This window comes from Pinus tabuliformis, chromosome 8 (genome assembly GCF_031772625.1).
Source record: "Pinus tabuliformis cultivar Carrire ecotype Pingquan chromosome 8, CPIR1, whole genome shotgun sequence".
NCBI lineage: Eukaryota > Viridiplantae > Streptophyta > Pinopsida > Pinales > Pinaceae > Pinus > Pinus tabuliformis.
This window is the reverse complement of record NC_142294.1, coordinates 122,269,173-122,289,928: the sequence shown is the minus strand read 5'-3', so window position 1 is coordinate 122,289,928 and position 20,756 is coordinate 122,269,173. Positions and strand designations below refer to the sequence as shown.

Below are 20,756 nucleotides of genomic sequence, written 5' to 3'. Positions count from 1 at the left end.
TAATAATAATTATAGTCTTGATAATAATAAATCTCCTCTAATACTGCATACAATAATTTAATTTAATCGAAATTGGTTGAATACTGTTTTGTAAGGTTAAAGCAATTTCATTTAAATGTTGATCTCAAATAACGTTAAAGTCATTTAAGGTTAAACATCAATGCATGTAATTTAACTTGAAGTATATTGATGTTTAATTTAATTTAAACATCGATATTTTCGGTTAAATAATGTTTTGTAAGGTTAAAGCAATTTAATTTATATGTCGATGTCAAATAACGTTAAAGTAATTTAAGGTAAAACATCAATGTAATTTAACTGGTGCCAGGAACTAAGATAAAGTCAAACCTGCTTGAACTTTAAGATTTTTTTTTGAAATTTGCCGAATTTCGGACCTCAACGTTTAGGTTCGACGAACCCTGTGACACTGCCCTCTACATCCGTCCTACTGCTCATGGCTCTGCCATTACCACTGCTGCATCTGCACTGCATCTCTTCTCATCATGCTGCATCATGTTTCCCACTGCTGCACTGCAACTCAGTTACTGAGAAGTAAGTAACTAATCTCCTAATTTTGACCTCTCTGTTGGGCTAGAGACCCTCTTGATGTTGAAGCTCCCTCTGTCGCTGACAAGTTCTCCCTCTCTAACCTCTACGCTGCTGCAACAACTCCCTGCATCTCGCACCGTTGCACACCTCTCTGTGTCATCCTGCACTGGTGCAACACTCCCGTGCCTCTTGCACTGTTGCATCCTGCTAGCCTCGCGTCGTCCTGGGAATCCTGCACTGTAGCTCTCTCTGCTGCTTCATCCGCATCCGTCTGTTCCCACATCCGCCAGTCTTGCTACTCCTCTTCGGGGCTCCCGTAGCAAGGTCTAATCCAAGAGGATGGGTACCTCAAGGATCCTGCCCCTCACCGCCTGTAGACCGCCTGACTACAGCTCGATGTCTCCCCACTTCCGCTCAAGTGGTGCGTGTGCACTCATGGCACAGTGATCGTCTGTCTCCACTTCCTTCTCTGCCCTTGCTGGTGCTACCTTAGTCTCAGAAGACTCTCCCTTACTCTTCTTCCTTGGACACTGAGTCGCATAATGACCCAGCTCCCCATAGTGGAAGCACTTGATCTTGGAGAGATCCTTCTTCTTCCGCTTTTCTTTCTTTCCCTCAGATGCTAGGGCAACATCTTCCTCCTCTTCCTTTTTGACTCTGATTCCCTTACTGCTGCTTCCCGCCTTTGTCTGTCGTCTGATCTCTTCTTGGCGAAGATCTGCCCACATCTCATCCCAAGGTGGAAGTGTCCCTCTGCCCAATAAACTTTAGACAAATACCTCCCAGTCTTTTGAGATTGCATTCAAGGTTGTCCTCACCATCAATTCCTGATCCGGCATGGCTTCTGTGGAAGTCAACTGATCTCGGATCTCATTCAGTCCTTCGAGGAAGGTGTCAATCGGTTCTCCCTTCTTCATCTGATATGCCCTCAGCTGATTTTCTAATGACATCCTTCTCTGCACAGAAGTATGCTGGTACAATTTCTTTAGGGCCCTCCACATCTCATTTGTCATTTCCTTCTCGGCAATGTGTGGTACTACATGTCCTTGACCTCGTTAAGGATGATGCTCTTGGCCCTCGCCATTGCCTCCTCGTACTTTTCATTCTCAGCTGGGTCAACTGGGTTAGCTATCGTCTCTAAGGCGCAGTGCTTGACACGATTTCTGTCAAGTACAGATAAGATTTTGACCTTCCAGGCTGCGAAGTTTGACGCTACGTCCAGTCTGTCCTGGTCTCTTACTCTGTGTAGTGCCATGATGCTCTTCTACTTCCCTCTTGGAAGTTCTCGATGTGACTCCCTCTAAATCTCAATTTCTCTCCTGGAAATCCTTCTGCCGATGTCGAGATGCCCCCTACTCTGATCGTCTGTGCAACCACATCACTGATCTGGATTTCTCGGCTATAAACCCTCGGTAGCAACTCCCTCCTCTTGGCCTTGCCCTATCAGGTACTGTTTTGACTACAGTACCTCACCAGCTCCACTCTGCAACTTTCTCACAGCCTCCTAAACCCCAACAACCTGAAGGTGAGAGCTCCTAGGCTTTGCGCAATCCCAGCACTAGCAACCCAACCTCCTCAGCCAACTGCGTCAGCCCTCCTAGCTTCTGCGTGAGTCTCCCTTTGCCTCCCTTAGCCTCTGTGCTGCCTCTTCTTGGCTCATCCTTGATGACGCAAGCACTGCATCACACTTCCCTTGTTGTTGCTCTGCTAGAAACAACTTCTGTCATTCCGGACAATTGTTTTCTGCTATTATTGCTCTGCTCGGTTGATGTCCTTAGTTCTCCTGTGATTTGCAGTGATGCTCTGATACCATGTTGAAGTTTCTAAGTCTACTTGTTAAAAACCCTCCATGCACTTTAGTGATTTATTCCTACCTACTTGTTCTGTTACTTAACAAGTTATTTACAATGTAAATACTGAAAATAAACACTAGTGCATGCTCAACATATTACAGATCATCAACTGAAGGAAACAGATACAAGCACACAAAATGACACCGTTATTTTTGGACTAATGTCCTAGAACAACCCAATGCGGGAAAACCGGTGCAGCTACCTGAGGGTTTTATTATTAAGCAACTCTTTTTTGAGTACACTGGGTGCCAAATTGGCTAACCCAACAGAGATAAAAATTCTGGCAGCAATACCTCTCTTCGGAAACAGGTATTTGGAAAGCCTACTCCACGAAATCCCTCTCTAGCACAATCTGAAGCCCAGCGTCAGCCCTACTGGCCTTTGCATCAGCCTAAAACCCTCTGCGTCAGCCTACTGAGGCTCTGCGCCGCCTCTCTGGCTCTTTGTGTCACTCCTGTAGCCTCTGCGTGGATGACGCAGTCCCCTTCTGGCTCTGCATAGTCTCTGTTGCCTCTCCGTGGCTCCCTCTGGCTCTGTGTTTGCCTCTCTCTGCTTCTGCGCTGGTCTCTTGGCATTGTCTCTGCCTCTTTGCCTCGCACTCACTGCCCCTCGCTGCCACTGATCACTAATTCTATCTCTCTTAGCAAACCCCTCTCTAGAGAATAGAATGACTGATCACTCTGGTGTACTCTCCAAGTAACCCTCAAGCCTCCTCTTATACTTTTCTTGTTGACATATCAACGACCGAGATTAAGTCCTTAATCAACGACTAAGATTAGATCTGGCTTGATCCATGTCTTTTGGACCATTCTAACACAGTTTTATATTAATCCACATTAATATTTTAATTTCCCTAAGTTTAGACTTAGGGACTCCATTAAAAATGTTAATTATTTTAATATCTCCTAAACTGTTTAGAATCTGCACGAACCCTTTCTGGGTATTGGAGATCTCATGTGCCCCAACCTCTCCACCAAATTTTGTGGCTAGAGCATATCCGATGCTACCCCAAATCAACACTCCTCCATATGAAATTTCAGAGCAATCCAAAAAAATTTCTTGATCATTTTCGCTGACCCTAGATGGGTATTTATAGTGGTCATGTCCATACATTTGAGCCGACGTATACTTATGAACCGACATGTCCTTTTTTCAAGCCGACATGACATCCATTTATATATTTAATTCATTTTGGAGTCGACATAAGATTTCTTTGTTGTTTTGCTTGCAGATTTCAGTGAGCTTGCTTTTGAGGCATTGATCTTGGTCTTGGAGGGCTGTTACACAACTTTGAAGACTTGTACATATTTACATGAACTCATAAAGAGTTTCTACACACATGACATGACTCTTTGACATTTAAATAAATCCTAAAGACATCAAGAAGAAGTCTTTTACCTAGAGACACTTCTTGCTCATGAAACCCATGTACCAAGATTACAAAAATAAAATATTTCCTTTTATTACATCAAATACAAAGATCATGTCATTATGAAGAACGAACCTAGTTACACTTTCTTCAAGAAGGCTCGCTCTCAGTGCTCACCCTACAAGTGCCATTATGAGTCTCTGGAGGGCTTAGTCCAAATGGAGACCCACCTGCAATGCGTCTCCTCACCTTCCAGTACAACAATCCATTAGTGCAATTGAGTAAATAAGATTGCGAACCAAGGGAAAAAGTGGACACTTCATACTGACATTCCCTTCCAAATGGGCTTTAGATTGTACATGTGTCACCAAGCTCAACTCTTGGAAGGCCGACTTGGCAACTTGGTCCAATGACACTTCAAAATTTTCAAATTTATTTCTTTTGCAAGGGTAGTGAAGAACATGCCCTTCTAAATTTTCTTTTGACCAATACAAAGCATGAAGAACATGCTTGATAATAAAAATGATAACAATAATGATTTTTGTTTATTTTCACATAAAATACATAATTATATAATATTTATGAAGACTGAACTGTTAAATTTAGCTATGTTCTATGTTTAAGAGCAGTTTACTTCAATTTTCTTGTTAGCCCAATATCAATGTCTAGTTTAGCAATGACATTAGCATGATCGTAAAATGCAGATAGAACATAAACATAAACAGTAGAAGACAAGACAAGACAAGAGGACACAAGATGTGGCACCAGCCAGGGACAAACCCCAATGTGGGGAAACCCTTGATCAATTCTTCTTATATTCTTCAATAGTTCAGTAGAGAGAGAGATAGTACAAATATACAAAACTGATATTTTATGACATCAACAACAAACCCTAACCAACAAAGTCAACGCTGGTCAAACAGGTCAGATTTGACTTCCAATCAAGCTTAGTCAAAGCTCAGTCAACTCAGCCTCCAACAGCAAGATGTATCAGCTCAAACACTGCTCATGAACTTGCTGCAATACTGCAAATCTGGGACTGGTTAGGGCACTAACCAGAGTCCCTAACAGCCCATCAAACTGGCCCAGAATAACTCCTATTGACTGCAGCTGTCCTCCAATGGAATGCTGCCCTCCACGCTGCTCCTTTAGGGTAGTTTCAAGCCCAACGCAAGGACTAGTCTCCCTAACTCAGCTGCAGCACTCAACAGGACCTTGACTAGGCATGCGACAACTTCTTAGGAGGACTGTCCACCCTCCAGCAAGTCCTCAGGCATACCTCCTAGCCATGGCCTCCAAGAACAGGGACTCGGCCCTCCAAACAACAGTTCTGTCCTCTAAACGGACCCCTGAAACAACCCTTAAATGACTTCGCTGTCACCTACAGCACACCCGAAATTCTCATGCTTCTTCCATGCTGTCAACAGGCTTCTTCTTCTTATTGCGTTAGGGCTCCCTTTGCTGCGGCTAGGGTCTCTCCTTTGACTGCGGATTGAGGCGTTCTTTTGCTGCATATTGACTATGGATAAGAGCCTTGCTTGTCTGCAGATTAAGGGCTTCTTCTGAATTGCGGATAAGGGCCTCTCTTTGCTGTGGCTAAGCCTCCTTTTGACTGCGGTTAGGGCTCTCCCTTCTTGACTGCATATAGGGCTCCTTCTTGACTGCGTATTGGGCTCCTTCTTGACTGCATATAAGGCTTGCACTTCACTGCTCATCAGACCTCCTCCTTGACTGCGGCTAAGGCACCTTTATGATTGCGGCTATGTCTCTTTAGGACTGCAGCTAGGTCTCCCTCTTGACCTTTCTTTCCACCACGTCCTCTTTGTGAGAGGACAAACCCAAACGAGTGGAGACAGAAATCAAGAGTGATGTGCTCCTCAAATGAGTCGAGGTCTCCTCTATTTAAATGCAACATTGAGGTTGAGCTGGGGGTAATTTGCTCGCTGGCCGACCTTGACAAATTGTCAATAATACAAATAAATTCATATCTCCATAAATACATGTCGGAATCGGATGATCTTTAGATCAATCCTACACCTCTCGGAGAGAGGAATCTAAGAAAAATATTAGTTGCCATAAATAAGATGATCCACATGGAGTTTGGCCCTCGTTGCCAATTTTAACACTCCCTCTCAACTAGGGAGAACTTGATTTGCTAGTCCATTTGTCCATCGGTACTATCTCTTCCATCAATGCACTACTTTGCTGAACTATGAAGAAGAAGAAGTGGTCGAGAATGATCATTTCATTCTCTACTGACCCGAAGTCAGTTCCAAGTAAAAGAGAGTGTCTCATAGCACTCTTATTGACCTGAAGTCAGTTCCAAGTAAAAGAGTGTCTCATACCACTCTTACTGACCCGAAGTCAGTTCCAATGATCCTAGATCAATATCATCCTAGCATATGGAGTACATGATGCATCCATTGGTAGTACTATGGTCCCTATCCTCATTTCCCTACTAATTTGCCAAATGAGAGGTACTTCCCATGAGTCCCAAACTGCATGAGTAGGATGACTCAACAGGAGAAGGATGAACCACTCATCCTACCTACATGTCGCCATGGGGTATCCCAGGGGAAGATTGAACCACTCACCCCGTACACAACAAATCACTAGGGGAAGGTTGAACCACTCACCTATGATTGTGTCTCAACAGGAGAAGGATGAACCACTCATCTTGCCTACATGTCGCCATGGGGTATCCTAGGGGAAGGCTGAACCACTCACCCTATGATTGTGTCTCTGCAGGAGAAGGATGAATCACTCATCTTGCCTACATAGCAAACAACTAGGGGAAGGCTGAACCACTCACCCTATGGTTGCTCATCGCTCCAAGAAGTACCCCAAGCCCCCCGGAGCTCCCAGAGCTCAAAGTCCATCTCATACAGGACCCTCAGGAGAGGGTCTCTCCATGACTCCTAGTTGTTCTCGGAAAGTCAAGAATTTGACCTTTCCCAAGGGATTCGTCAGAATATCGACGACCTTCTCATTAGTCCCTATGTGATGGAGCCTTATTGCTCCTCGCTGTATCATATACCATATAAAGTGGTACCTGATGTCTATGTGCTTGGAGCGATCATGAAATACAGAATTATTTGATAATGAGATCCCACTCTAGTTGTCGCAGAAGATCACGGTGGTATCCAACACGTGTCCAAACAACTCACTGAAGAGCTTTCTCAACTAGACAACTTCATAGGAGGCCATACTCACAGCTATGTATTCAACCTCAGCAATGCTCAAAGCAATCGACTTCTTCTTCCTGCTCATCTAGGATATTGAAGTAGAACCCAAAGAGAAACAACACCCAGAAGTGCTCTTGCGATCCACCACACTGCCTGCCCAATCAACATCAGAATAACCATGCAACCTCACATTTCCAGGAGTGTATCTCAGTCCATGAGTGATTGTGCCCCGAAGATATCTTAGAAGATTCTCGACACCAATCCAATGTGTGTGATGAGGCTCAACCATATATTGGCTCAACGTGTTAACTGCAAAACATATATCCGGACAGGAGTTCACCAAGAACATCAATGCTCCTATTAGTTGACGATACTCAGAAGCATTTCCCAATTCAGATCCGGCAGCACTACCGCATAACTTCTTAAAGTTAAGCTTCATCGGGGTAGTCATAGGCTTGTAGTCCACCATCTCAAATCTTTCCAATATCTTCACAACATATTTTCCTTGAGATAGGAAAATTTCTCTTGGCTTTTGCTAGACCTCCAACCCTAGGAAGTAGTGCATAAATCCTAGGTCCTTCATCTCAAATTCAGAATCCAACTCCCTCTTACGTTTGTGAATGAGAGGGTCTGCACCTGCCAGAAAGAGGTCATTCATATAAAGCATCAGTATGAGAGGTCTATCATCTTCAGCCTTAAAGTAAAGGTTCAGATTGACTTCACTCCTAGTGAATCCCAGTTTCATCAAATAGCCATCGATCCTCTCATACCAAGCCCGGGGTGCTTGCTTCAAACCATAGAGAGCTTTCTTCAACCTACATATAGGAGATTCCTGGTCATGAACCTCAAGTCCCTCAGGTTGTTCCACATCTGTGGTCTTGATATTACTTGAGGGGAATGGTCCCCTAGTAAGCTTTCCCTCGGTACATCCGAACATATACCTTCACGCTCTTCTTTGAACTCAGACATCCCTATCACCATCTGTCTTACATCGGGTAGGGCCTTGTAATGAAGATGGGCAAACCTCTGGTGCCATAGTTCAGATTGTAGAGATGTGTCACAAGACATGGCCCCCAATGGACTTCTTGCAACTTGATACAAAGAGCCAACCCTGAACCCAAGAGTAAAAGCATCATTAAAATTTCTTTTCAAGAACGTACCTTTCCATCAATGAATGCCACCTTGTAATATTTGTCTTCCATTGCCAAAATGGACACCAGGTTCTACCTGAGATCAGGTACATATAGAACTTCTTGTAAATGAATCGTGTTACCTTGATTCAATTGAAGGGTCACATTCCCTACACCCTTTACGGGATAGGTGGCATTGTCGCTAAGAATAATCTCCAAGTTTGTTTCCTTCTCTATCAGATTAGAGAGAGCTTCCTTGTATTCGGTGAAGTGCCTTGAAGCACCACTATCAATAAGCCAATTTCCCAAAGTGTCCGAAGGAGAGGTAGTGGAGAGGGCCAATATAAGATAGTAATCCTTTAGCTTATTGTCAACAAAATTTGATTCTTCATACCTGGAGTTCCTTTCTTTCTTGGAGGGTTGACCATTTCCTTGATATCCTGCATTCCTTTTTCCTTTGCCATTGTACCTGTCATTCCTTCAATCATTGTTGTTGATGTTGCCACTGGAATGATTGTGATCATCATTATGTGATGAGTCCCTTCTATTTGGAAACTCCCTCGCATATGCCAAACTTATTGCAAACAAAGCACCTGCCCTTCCTTCCACCCTTAGATCCGGGCTTTCCATTGAAGTGACCTTTAGACCCTACATTATTTCTCCTTTTGGCATGAGCGGAGAAAGCAGTGGGGTTGCCTCTATTAGAAATTTAGAAGGCATTTCTTGCTCTGCCATTCTTGTTTCTTCTTGAATGCACCTTGACATCAATTCTTCAAATCCAAGAATTCGATCATTATTGAGAATAGTGGTTCTAAATATACACCACTTGTGTGGGAGCCCTCCTAGGGTAGTGATAGTAAGTTCCCTGTCAAGAATGGCTTCTCCAATCGATAGAAGATCATTCTTGATCTAAGTGATCCTTAAGAAGTAGGATTGAATATCCTCATCCTTGCCCTTCTTAATATCCTTCAGCTTATTTTTGAGAAATAAAATTTGATTTGCATCACTAACCTTGGACATGCTTACCAATTTGTCGTAGATCTCCTTGGAGGTGATTAGATCAGAGATGTAAGCCACCAGATGCTTGTCAATGGAATCTCTAATAATCTTCTCCGCTTTGACTTCAACCTTGTTGTACTTGTTCTTTGTAGTCGCTGGTGCATTTGAAGGAGGCTCAGGGATTTTACCCTTCATATAATCCAACACTTGTTCTTCTAATGTCAGATCAAGAGACATCTTCCATCCGTGATAGTCAGACTTTTCACGGAGCTTGTCTTCAGCCGGGAAGTGGGATGAGGAACCCATTGAGCTTTTTGTCCTTGTCCAATTGTCTTCGGTGATTGCTCTTTCACTCTTGCTTGGGCTTTGTCTTCACCTCAGCTCTGATACCATGTTAAATTTAGCTATGTTCTATGCTTAAGAGCAATTTACTTCAATTTTCTTGTTAGTCCAATATCAATGTCTAGTTTAGCAATTACATTAACATGATAGTAAAATGCAGATAGAACATAAACATAAACAGTAGAAGACAAGCCAAGACAAGAGGACACAAGCTGTGGCACCAGCCAGGGACAAACCCCAATGTGGGGAAACCCTTGATCAATTCTTCTTATATTCTTCAATAGTTCAGTAGAGAGAGAGATAGTACAAATATACAAAACTGATATTTTATGACAGCAACAGCAAACCATAACCAAAAAAGTCAACACTGGTCAAACAGGTCAGATTTGTCCTCCAATCAAGCTTAGTCAAAGCTCAGTCAACTCAGCCTCCAACAGCAAGATGTATCAGCACAAACACTGCTCATGAACTTGCTGCAATACTGCAAATCTGGAACTGGTTAGGGCACTAACCACAGTCCCTAACAGCGCATCAAACTGGCCCATAATAACTCCTATTGACTGTGGCTGTCCTCCAATGGAATGCTGCCCTCCACGCTGCTCCTTTAGGGCAGTTTCAAGCCCAACGCAAGTACTAGTCTCCCTAACTCAGCTGCAGCACTCAACAGGACCTTGACTAGGCCTACGGCAGCTTTTCCTAGGACTGTCCACCCTCCAGCAAGTCCTCAAGCATACCTCCTAGCCTCGGCCTCCAAGAACAGGGACTCAGCCCTCCAACGGTCAACCAGCAGTTCTGTCCTCTAAACGGACCACTGAAACAGCCCTTAAATGACTGCTGTCATCTACAGCACAGCCGAAATTCTCATGCTTCTTCCATGCTGTCAACAGGCTTCTTCTTCTTGCTGCATTAGGGCTCCCTTTGCTGTGGCTAGGGTCTCTCCTTTGACTGCGGATTGAGGCGTTCTTTTGCTGCGTATTGACTACGGATGAGCCTTGCTTGTATGCGGATTAAGGGCTTCTTCTTAATTGCAGATAAGGGCCTCTCTTTGCTGTGGCTAAGCCTCCTTTTGACTGCGGTTAGGGCTCTCGCTTTTGACTGTGTTTAGGACTCCTTCTTGACTGCGTATAGGGCTTGCACTTCACTGCTGATCAGGCCTCCTCCTTGATTGCAGCTAGGGCCTAAGTCACCAGGTTCGAGTTCGAGTTCGAGTTCGAGGACCATGAAATTCAAATAAAGTTCGGCAACTCAAATTTTGTCGATAAAATTCGACATAAAATTCGACATATAGAAATTCGAAAAAAAAATGTATATTAAAGATAGATATATCATATGCATATGAGAAATGGTATGGCAACTTCAAATGCATTTAGTATAGCTGTTTCTGTTCTGTTTTAGAATAACTGAACTACGTGCCATTTGTTTCTTAAAGATCAAGCAAAAATGTTCTTATATATTAATTCAGGCCCTCGGAGAGAGAGAGAGCTTCCACTACTGTTCATGTATACAGAACTTGACATATAAAACATAAAAGATTTAAAACAGATCATTGATGTCCCTATAGATAGTATGTACCTATCATTACATGGAAACACTAAATAACTTGAAAAGAATTGTACAGAATTCAGAACAGACCAGTGCAGCAAGTCCTGTAGGCTGTGAGCAACCATTCATAACTGTTTTTTAAAGATAGATCATAGATTGGCATAAAAAAAATATACAAAAACAGTTTCCCAGTAGGGGACCCCTTGTATGCTAAGATATTTAATTAATGAACAGCAAATATATATTCTTTTGGCAGTTCAATGAAAAACTCTGCATTATAATTTATAAGATAAAAAGACAGTTTAAACTTTAAACTTTAAAGTAGCAGCTAGCTTGGCAGTTTTAGGCTTTAGCAAATTGTTCATGCAAAAACTAAACTAGAAATCTAAAACAGGAACACAAGTTTTATTCTTGACGTTCCTGTTGCCCACTTGTTACATCAAAAAGTTCTATGTCATCAAGAGCAGTATGAGATGTGAATCCGCTAGATGCTTCAGTACCAGATTCATCAGTGAATTCCCTGTCAGTGTTTATGTCACTATCAATGTACAAATCAGCATCATCCATTGTTGCATTTGGAACAGGATCGATCCACGGAGTAGAAGAATTGGATGACTCTTTAGCCACATTCTTCAATGCCAACTGCAAATTACTACGAACATAAACAAGATCTTCTAATTTTCCAGATGACAGTCTATTTCTTTTTTTGGAATGAATGTGGTCAAAGGAACTCCAATTCCTTTCACATGCTGATGCACTTGTTTCCTGGCTTAAGATACGAATTGCAAAAGTTTGCAATTCTGGTGCCCCTGAACCATAAAATTCCCACCATAGTGCTGGATCACTTTTGCTCCTATCATACTTTGCTGATTTTGTTCCAAATAATCCTTCTTCTAACCTGTATGCTCTCAACTGACGTCTAATCAAACCTGCAATCTCTGGATCTAGATTTAGCTTCTCAATAGATTGGATAAGTCCATTCATGATTTCTTCGTCCCTATGTCTTGGTAACCCAAACAATCAGGGTCCAAATAGCATGCTGCTGCGTGTAATGGACTATGCATCATCTTCCATCTATGATCAATTAAATCCCATATCTCCTTGTAATCAGCTTCCACATTATCAAAAGCAGTTGCAATGGCCTCTTTGCAACGATCAAGGCTTTCATAAACAAAACCCATACAAGGTTTGTCACCATCAACCATGCGGAGCACATTAACAATTGGGCCACAAATTTTTAAAACTTTGTTTGCATTTTCCCAAAAGCCATTATTGAGCACTATTTGTTCAACATTTTTCCCCTTAGTTTCTTTTGAGAGGGTAGATCTCTCCCACTCAGTGCTACAAAAAACAGCTCTTAGGCTCGCTTTTTCCTCAACAACTCTTTTCAGAGTAATATAAAAAGTGGCAAACCTTGTATCACAAGGCCTCAACAACTCTTTTGATGCATTCTTCCTGTATATGCTCAAAGTGAGACGATGGTTGATGATGAAGTTTGAAATTGATTTGGCTCTTCGGATTGTTTCATTGACCCAAGGAAATTTGGCTAAGTCATGCAACATTAAATCCAAGCAATGAGCTGCACAAGGGGTCCAATAAATCTGCCCATATTTTTCCATAATCAGCTTCCCTGCACCAACACAATTTGATGCATTATCTGTAACAACATGGACAACATTTTCCACCCCAACTTCTTGAATCGCTTCATCCAAAATTCCAAAAATAAATTCTGATGTCTTCACTCGATCCATTGCATTCACTGCCTTCAAGAAAAGTACCCCTTGAGGACAATAAACAAGCACATTGATCAATGGGCGATGACACAAATCTGACCAACCATCACTCAAAATTGTGCATCCTGTAAGCTTCCAGGACTCTTTAATATCAGCCAACTTTCCTGTCACTCTGTCTTTCGCTCTCTTTAGCAAAGTTGTCCTTAAAGCTTCAGATCCAGGAGGAACATAGCCCTTCCCAAAATCAATGGCCTTTTTAATTACATTTTTAAAATATGGACTCCTCGCCACATTAAAGGGAATTGCACATGCATAAAAATACTCAGCAACAGCGTCATCAACTTCCTGTTTCTCAACAGGTTTCCAGAATTGATTTAATGTTTTCAGCCCACCTGTTTTTGCTTGAGGAGCTGTAGAACTTGATCCACCAATGTTTGAAACTGAATTAATGGTGTTGGAGGAAGACATGGCAATCTCTCTCTCAATTCGCTGCCTCTTATTCACCCTTTTCTGCCTTTGCATCTGTGAACTGGAATGGTCTTTCTCCACTTTGGCTTTTTGTTCATCAGTGATCATAGTGCAGGCTTCAACACCACCTCCACTTCCATTGCTAATACCGAGAAGGTGATCCACTGCTCTAGTCAAAGTGCCAGTGAAATTATGTCCACACAGCTGACATGAAAGATTAAAACCATCTTTTGGATAAAATTCCAAGCTACAGCAGTTGATTTTGGGGGTGCCATTGGAATTTAGAAGTCTGAAATGTCTGACACTGCAATGTCTGAAATGCCTGCAATTTTTTTTGAAATTACATTTTTGTTAGTCATGTAAACTTGTAAAGCAAATGTTCATGATCAAACTGTGACAGCCTACAGGCTGACAGCAAACATATTTCAAGATTAACAAGTCACTTCTACACAGAAATATAAACCGAACCGAACCACCTCAGATAAGGAAATGGCAGCCTATATTTTTGTTTTAAATCGAAAGCTGTCTTTGTGATACAAACAGGTCCTGAATTTGAATAAGATGGCAGAAGTCAGGATTCTGCACTCAAGCTTCCTGTGAATTTATTATGAATAAGCTTCCTGATTTGGGCACATGTTTGGTGGTTCTTCTTCTTTGAACAAGGCTCAAGTTATCAGAACTATTACATTTACAGGTAGGGCCAAGTCTTGTTTGGGAAACTGGACTATGGTTAGAACAACTCCAAATAAGGGCCAAGGCTACATATCCCCAGAAGTAAGGTGCTAATCGGACAGATCTTGTATAAGGAAGAACGAAGTAATTGAAGGATGGTGTGAAGATTGGTTAAGGGTTGATCTGGTGTCCTAAAATACAGAACAAATGTGCTCAGGCATTGGTGCAGACAGCTGGAAGTGGAAGGAGGAGCCTTCAAGAGCTACAATAACTTGTCTCTTATGTTAATTGGTTGCTAGGTGATGCATGTTTAAGAATTTGAGACAACAGTGTGAAGCCCTGGCCCTTAAGTACTCTGGACAAGGAATACATTTGACATAGTTAAGTGGGAATTCCTTGATGCCCCAAGTTGTGTGACAAAAGAGCAGCCTTGTCACTGTGGAAGGGCAGCCCTAGAAGACCCTATAACTTATCAACCATCCGGGTGAAAAACTTGAGAAAACATAAAAAAAACAATAAATGTAAATGAAATGCATGGTTTGGACTTTAATCTGTTGAACCCTGAAGGTCATTACTGAATAACTCAGACACTAGTAAGAACTGGGTGACCCGTGAGTCACCATTGATAAATTGTTACAAAGTTAATGGCTCAAATAAAGGTTTCTGGATGGCGAGAAATTTTAATTTTACTTAAACAGGTGTAGTTGAGCAATGATTATATGTTGCTTATAGTTATATTTAGATATAAAGACTAGGGGAAAGCATTAGGCTTAACTTTGAGCAGCATTGATCGAGTGTATAACAAAGGCCATTTGTAATAATGGTCATTTGGTTTGTAACTCATGCAGCATAGAGGCCTCAAGAAGATGATCGGAATATACATTGAACAAACTCTGACAGCTCTGCTTTGTAGGTTGTGTGTAAATCTCTTCTAAGTAAGCTACAGCAGATATTAAAAGTTGTGACACAATAAAAGTTAGGAGATTTAACTTCCCAACATAGTTCAGGGTAACATATCTGATGGTAGACTATGCTTTGAGTCCCAGGGTAACATATAAGTTTATAACGTAAAGCATACATGACTTCCAAAATGCTTGTCCTCAATTTCTCATCTGCTTAACAGCATCTCTGGCTTCGAATAAATTTACCATAAAAATTAAAACAATTGCAAGTAAATACTCGCATAATTTACCACAGGCAGAAGCAGCTCATGCACAAAATATTACATATAAACTTAGGACCCTCCACACATTCAATCAGAGATGGAAATGCATAGAGAGTGGACTCACGCTGTAGACTCACGCGGCAGTGGGCACGCCTGCAGTTTTCTCGGCCTACAGTTTTGCACCCAGACCAACGCACCAAAGGTTCAAAGCCCTTACGTATCGCCTATCGGTATGGAGACTGGACAGCGTTCTGAAGCTTCAAATCTAGGAGTCGGTATGGAGACTGGTAAACACAAGCCCTTACAAGTTACGATCGTGACTGGAGACTGGAGTATGGCGTCTGCTGAGTGACGAGTCTGGACCGCCGGCGCCAATGAAACAATGAAACAATGAAACCTAGGTCCCAAACAGGAACAATAAAACCTGCGGGTGCGCGAAAAAAAAAACGAATTTAATGAACTGGAGGCGAATTTCAACAATTTTAAACGAATTTCATGCGATTTTATTCGACAAAAAATCAAATTCGACTTGAAATTCGAGTTCGCCGAATTTAATGGCGAACTCGAACAAATATGTTCGTTTGCCCTTGAACATCGCCGAATTTCGAATTTAATGGTTCAAATTCGGCGAATCTGGTGACTTAGGCTAGGGCACCTTTATGACTGCGGCTATGTCTCCTTTAAGACTGCAGCTAGGTCTCCCTCTTGACCTTTCTTTCCACCATGTCCTCTTTGTGAGAGGATAAACCCCAAACGAGTGGAGAGAGAAATCAAGAGCGATGTGCTCCTCAAATGACTTGAGGTCTCCTCTATTGAAATGCAATGTTGAGGTTGAGCTGGGGGTAATTTGCTTGCTGGCTGACCTTGACAAATTGTCAATATTACAAATAAATTCATATCTCCATAAATACATGTCGGAATCGGATGATCTTTAGATCAATCCGACACCTCTCGGAGAGAGGAATCTAAGAAAAATATCAGCTGCCATAAATCAAATGACCCACATGGAGTTTGGCCCTAGTTGCCAATTTTAACTCTTGGAAGGTCGACTTGGCAACTTGGTGAGACCAATGACACTTGGAAATTTTCAAATTGATTTCTTTTGCAAGGGTAGTGAAGAACATGCCCTTCTAAATTTTCTTTTGACCAATACAAAGCATGAAGAACATGTTTTGATAATAAAAATGATAACAATAATGATTTTTGTTTATTTTCACATAAAATACATATTGATATAATATTTATGAAGACCGAACCTAGTTATATTCTCCAACATTTTGTGCTTGTTTAGCCATTGAAAAGTTTGATTTAGCCTTTTTCTTGTTTACCTATTCAATAGCCTTTGATATTTTATTATTCATCATCATTTATAGGTTGCTTTTATTGCTGTTATAAATTTTGGATGCTGCAAATTGTCATTATCTCAACCCTAATTTATACCAGTAATTGTTTAATTAATGGTGCATATGTTTGGAATCTATTTGAGCATCTTCTAGACTTATCTCAACCCTCTAAACTTAGCTAAAGGTTCTTTGAAGTTTGCACTCGCTACTTCACTTTCAGCTGGAACCCTACCTTATTGAATACATTTATGGGGTGTCTAATTAAAAGGTTCCTAGGAGGGTATTTTTCCTGGGATTCCTTGGGTTAATCTTTGAGGCCTGTTGAGGAAACCTCCTTTGTGAAATAATATCCAACCACAATACAGAAGGAGAAAGGCCACTAAGGTGACAGTGGTGGCTGATCTCATTGTTGCCATAGACCTAGAGTGCCCAGTGAGGCTTTGCACTAGGCTGCTAGATTTTGTAGTAACAATCATCCTATTGTTCTTACATAAATGTATCCTTTCCTATCGCATGAAAATTATCTTTTAATACATAAGTTGCATACTGCTGATTCTAACCTAACATGTGTTCCCTACCTAGAACCATAGCATGACATGCCTTGAGAAATTGGAAAAATGAGAAAAATATTTACATTGTGTTTGTTGACCCTTCTACAGGTTCTTGGGATGCTTATGCTCTCAGATTTGGTCCCCACAAGAAAATCATTGGTCCTTGAGGAAGTCTTTGATCAGAATATGCTTGTGACTTTCCTCCTGGTGTGTCTCCAGTGGCCCATTGCTTTAATTACATGTCACACTATGCTGAACTTTTAATGTGGTATATTTCAGGCTTCCAAAATAAATAATCTAGTAGCCAAGCATTATTGGTTGAGGCTGGTGGATTTAAAATTTTAATTATTTTGATAGATTGCATGCTTAAAAAGGATCTTCACCTTTTCCCTATTTTCCTTTAGGAATGTCATTTACTGTTTTTCATTGATATCATATATAATATATTTTTCTATTCTCTGCAGGCAAATATATTAACGGGCCTTGTAAATGTGTCGATGACTACTGTTTTTGTTTCTCCATTCCTAGCCTACTGCATTTTACTTTTATACGCAGTGGTTTTGGTTTCAGGGGTCGCAGTTCTGAAGTTTCAGAATTTAAGACTAAAATTCTGGTAGACCGAATCAATTCATGTTTAGTTGAAATAATAAATTTTACAGTATACAGTGAGAAAACTCTTGATGATACTGGCTTCTTTAAAGGAACGTTGTTGTAAGGTTGTGAGAAAATGCATGAAGTGCATTACATCGTTTCTATCGTTGAGGGATTCAGAGAATTACAGTTCTGCGTTTTTATTACATCAAGGCCTATTTGTTAGGCTTCATTTCAAAATAAATTTGACTTTGGTCATCCTTCATGCGGGAATCATTGCATGGCTATATCTTAATTCCAGAATAAGTTTTGTTAACAATAACGAACTTAGTGATTGTAGTTTAGGGTTCTCCATAAAGTGACAGGCAATGTGATATATATGCACATGTATCATGTCTTTCATTGATGCACACATTTCAGTGCATGTGAGCAACATTAAAACATTATTGAATTTTCTTCCTTGCATAATATTCATCAATTCATAGCTGACCAACATAGTTGCATACTTTGAAAAGAAACCCCGGAAGTTTTATATTGTTCAATAAAATTGTGATGCTTGTTTTATTCACATTAGTATAAGACAATTGAGCTAGTAGCAAATATCTATCCCAATGCATTTTCATGGTGCATCTATATGTAGAAAAATAAGGAATACGGTCAATGCTTTTTTTGAACTTTTAGATGAGCAGCTGTCTAGAGCTATTATTGTTTAGCTTCAAGACCTGAATAAACAGAGCGTATAGGCTATGGTTAAATAGATATCCACGAGGTATTTTTTCTCATCCAATGTGGGAGCTTGTTCCTCTCTGCATGCAACTGCAAAGAGCTATAGGTGTTCAAAACGCAAGATCCAATTTAGGTTATTGCGTACATGACAGAAATCTGCAGGGGATAGTTTTTTCCCATCCGAATTGAGTCTGTTCTTCCTTGCATAATCTAATGGCTCTTTCTTGCTCTATTAGTTGTCTTGTTTCTTGATTGGTCCAATTTTCCTCCTTATATTGTTGATCTTCTGCAGTTCATTGATGGCAATGTCAAAGAGGGAAATTCTGTAGCTAACAATTATCATTTGTTATATTTTCCATTTTTACCAGTCACCAGCTAAAAATAGAGCTTCACCTCAACCTTTTGTAAATGAGATTAGCCTGTTTGAAAAAATATTCAATGTTTTATTGGAAACATGTTGAAGCTTTTGGTGAAGATAACGCAGCAGTTTCCTTAAAATTTACTAAAATTAATTGCAGAATTTTAATAAGATTTTGACAAAGACATTCTTGATATTTTGAAAGGCATAAAGATTTATTGAGAGTTCCATTCTTACTCCGTGCCAGTAACTAACAAGCTTGATTTAGTAAGCAATTTTTATGCTAGCATATATCCATCTTAACCTTGGATATGTAAAACAATAAGGGATAAAAAAGAAACCAAGGTGTAAATTTCTTGATCCTTAATATATTAGTGTTTAAGATTGTTGGAAATATTGAGAAGGGGGTAATCAATATTTTGTGACTTTTAACAAATTTTCACTTAGTTAATCTTGAAATTGGATTCACATCACATAGTCAATCATTTACAATGTATGAATAGAGAGATCAAAAGTGCAAGTCAAATACTTGATGAAGAAACACTTGTAAATAATTTTCAATTCATTATAACTATTTGCAAGGACACCAATCCTTTGTAAAAACCAACTTACAAAAATTGTAGGCTCCAACTTGTCAACAATATGAGGACACCAATCCTCAATAATCATCAACTTATCTGTAGGCACCAACCTACAGGATATTTTAGTCCCCTAGCTTGTTGAAAAATTTGTTAGTTATGGTCAGTGTTTTCATTGGCAAAGTGATGGAGAGAATTCAACTTTTGTTGTTTGACCAAGTCGGCCTAAAGTCAACAAGTTAGCCCCACATGTGGCAAAAGCCACCTCAACCACATATAAATATGGCTTCGTTGGAGCTCATTTTGGCATCATCATCACACATCATTCGATATGAAAATCATAGACACATCCACACATGCAAAGGAGTCAAAGAAGGGTTTTATGTTGATTGAGACTTTGACTAATTTGAGAAGATGAGTTTGACTGAGGTTTATTGACTCTTAATAGACCAAGTTTTTGTTATGTTCTTGGGATGTTGACTACGGGTTGCCTATAGGTCAACTTTGTCCCTTTGATCGAGAATTGCGGGTGACTATTTAACTGAGGTTGACTAAATTTCAGACCCCTTGTTCTGAGCTTCCACAGGGAAAAATTCGGCCTTATTGTTGCAAACTTGACTTTGATTGAAGTTGACTATTTTTCTCTCTTCATTGATTGGTTTGACTTGGTATTTGTCAAGGTTAGATTTGGAATCTTGTTGGAATATTCTGATGTACTGTTGATGAACTAGATTCTCTCTCGTAAGGAAAGATTGGTTGGGTTTTCCCCTTGTGGGTTTTGCCTTGGTTGTGAGCCTAATTTCTGGTGTCTCTTGTTTATTGTTTATGTGATCTCTATTGCTCTATTATAGAAAGTGAATGGTTGAAGTTTTTCATGTGTAACTGCTTAATGATTGGAATGTTGAGAAATCAAGGTACTTGTAGATTAGGGTTTATTTCTCTTAACTTGATAATTACTTGTGAATATATGTTGGTTTCCTATTCAAATTATATTTACTTCATCAAGCAATGTACAAAACCAAGGCAAATTAGGCTCCAAGTCAAGGTAAAACCCCATAAGGAGAAAACCCAAGAAATCATTTTCTTATAGAATTAGATCAAAGTGAGATATCCAAGACCAAGACTGCCACAAAGACCCCAAGTCAACCATCCTCCAAGTTTTCTTCCGACAAGTCAAAGTCAACAAAGCTAATGTTGGTCAAACCTTTGAAATTCTGGTCAAACTGTAGAAAATATTGGTCCTGCAATGAGAGTTGAATTTCAGCCCTGTAATAGCTCTGAAAAACTGCAAAAAAACTCACATGTGTAGATAGATTAGAGCAAAAACTTAGATTTTTCTCCTTTGACTTCGTTCTCTCTCTCTCTCCTTTGACTTTCGTTGATTTTCTTCTTCTTTCTTGCATAGAAATCAACGTGATGAATGAATGAATAAATGAGGTCGAATTGCCTTGTATTTATATATGTCCAGGAGGTCGAATTGTTGCCACTTTAAACCGACTTGTCTAAGGAGGGCTGAGTTGATTTGTGGATGACATTTTTGACTCTTTGGACACAAGATAAATTTTTTTTTTCTTACAATAAGTCTAAATGGGACTTTGACTC

The 20,756-nt window shown here is 40.4% G+C and overlaps 1 protein-coding gene across 4 annotated transcripts in view; it reads left to right on the top strand.

Moving 5' to 3' along the window:
• LOC149234433 (transferases, transferring acyl groups) overlaps positions 1-18,060 on the top strand; it is a 415,828-nt gene extending 397,768 nt beyond the window's left edge. For all 4 annotated transcript variants that reach the window (XM_089371840.1, XM_089371839.1, XM_089371841.1 and 1 more), the window contains 2 exons: positions 17,010-17,108; positions 17,366-18,060. In XM_089371840.1, coding sequence (XP_089227966.1) covers positions 17,010-17,108; positions 17,366-17,518 — 252 coding nt within the window. In that variant the 3' untranslated portion in view covers positions 17,519-18,060. The remainder of the gene's footprint in view (positions 1-17,009; positions 17,109-17,365) is intronic.
• The last annotated feature ends 2,696 nt before the right edge of the window (positions 18,061-20,756 follow it).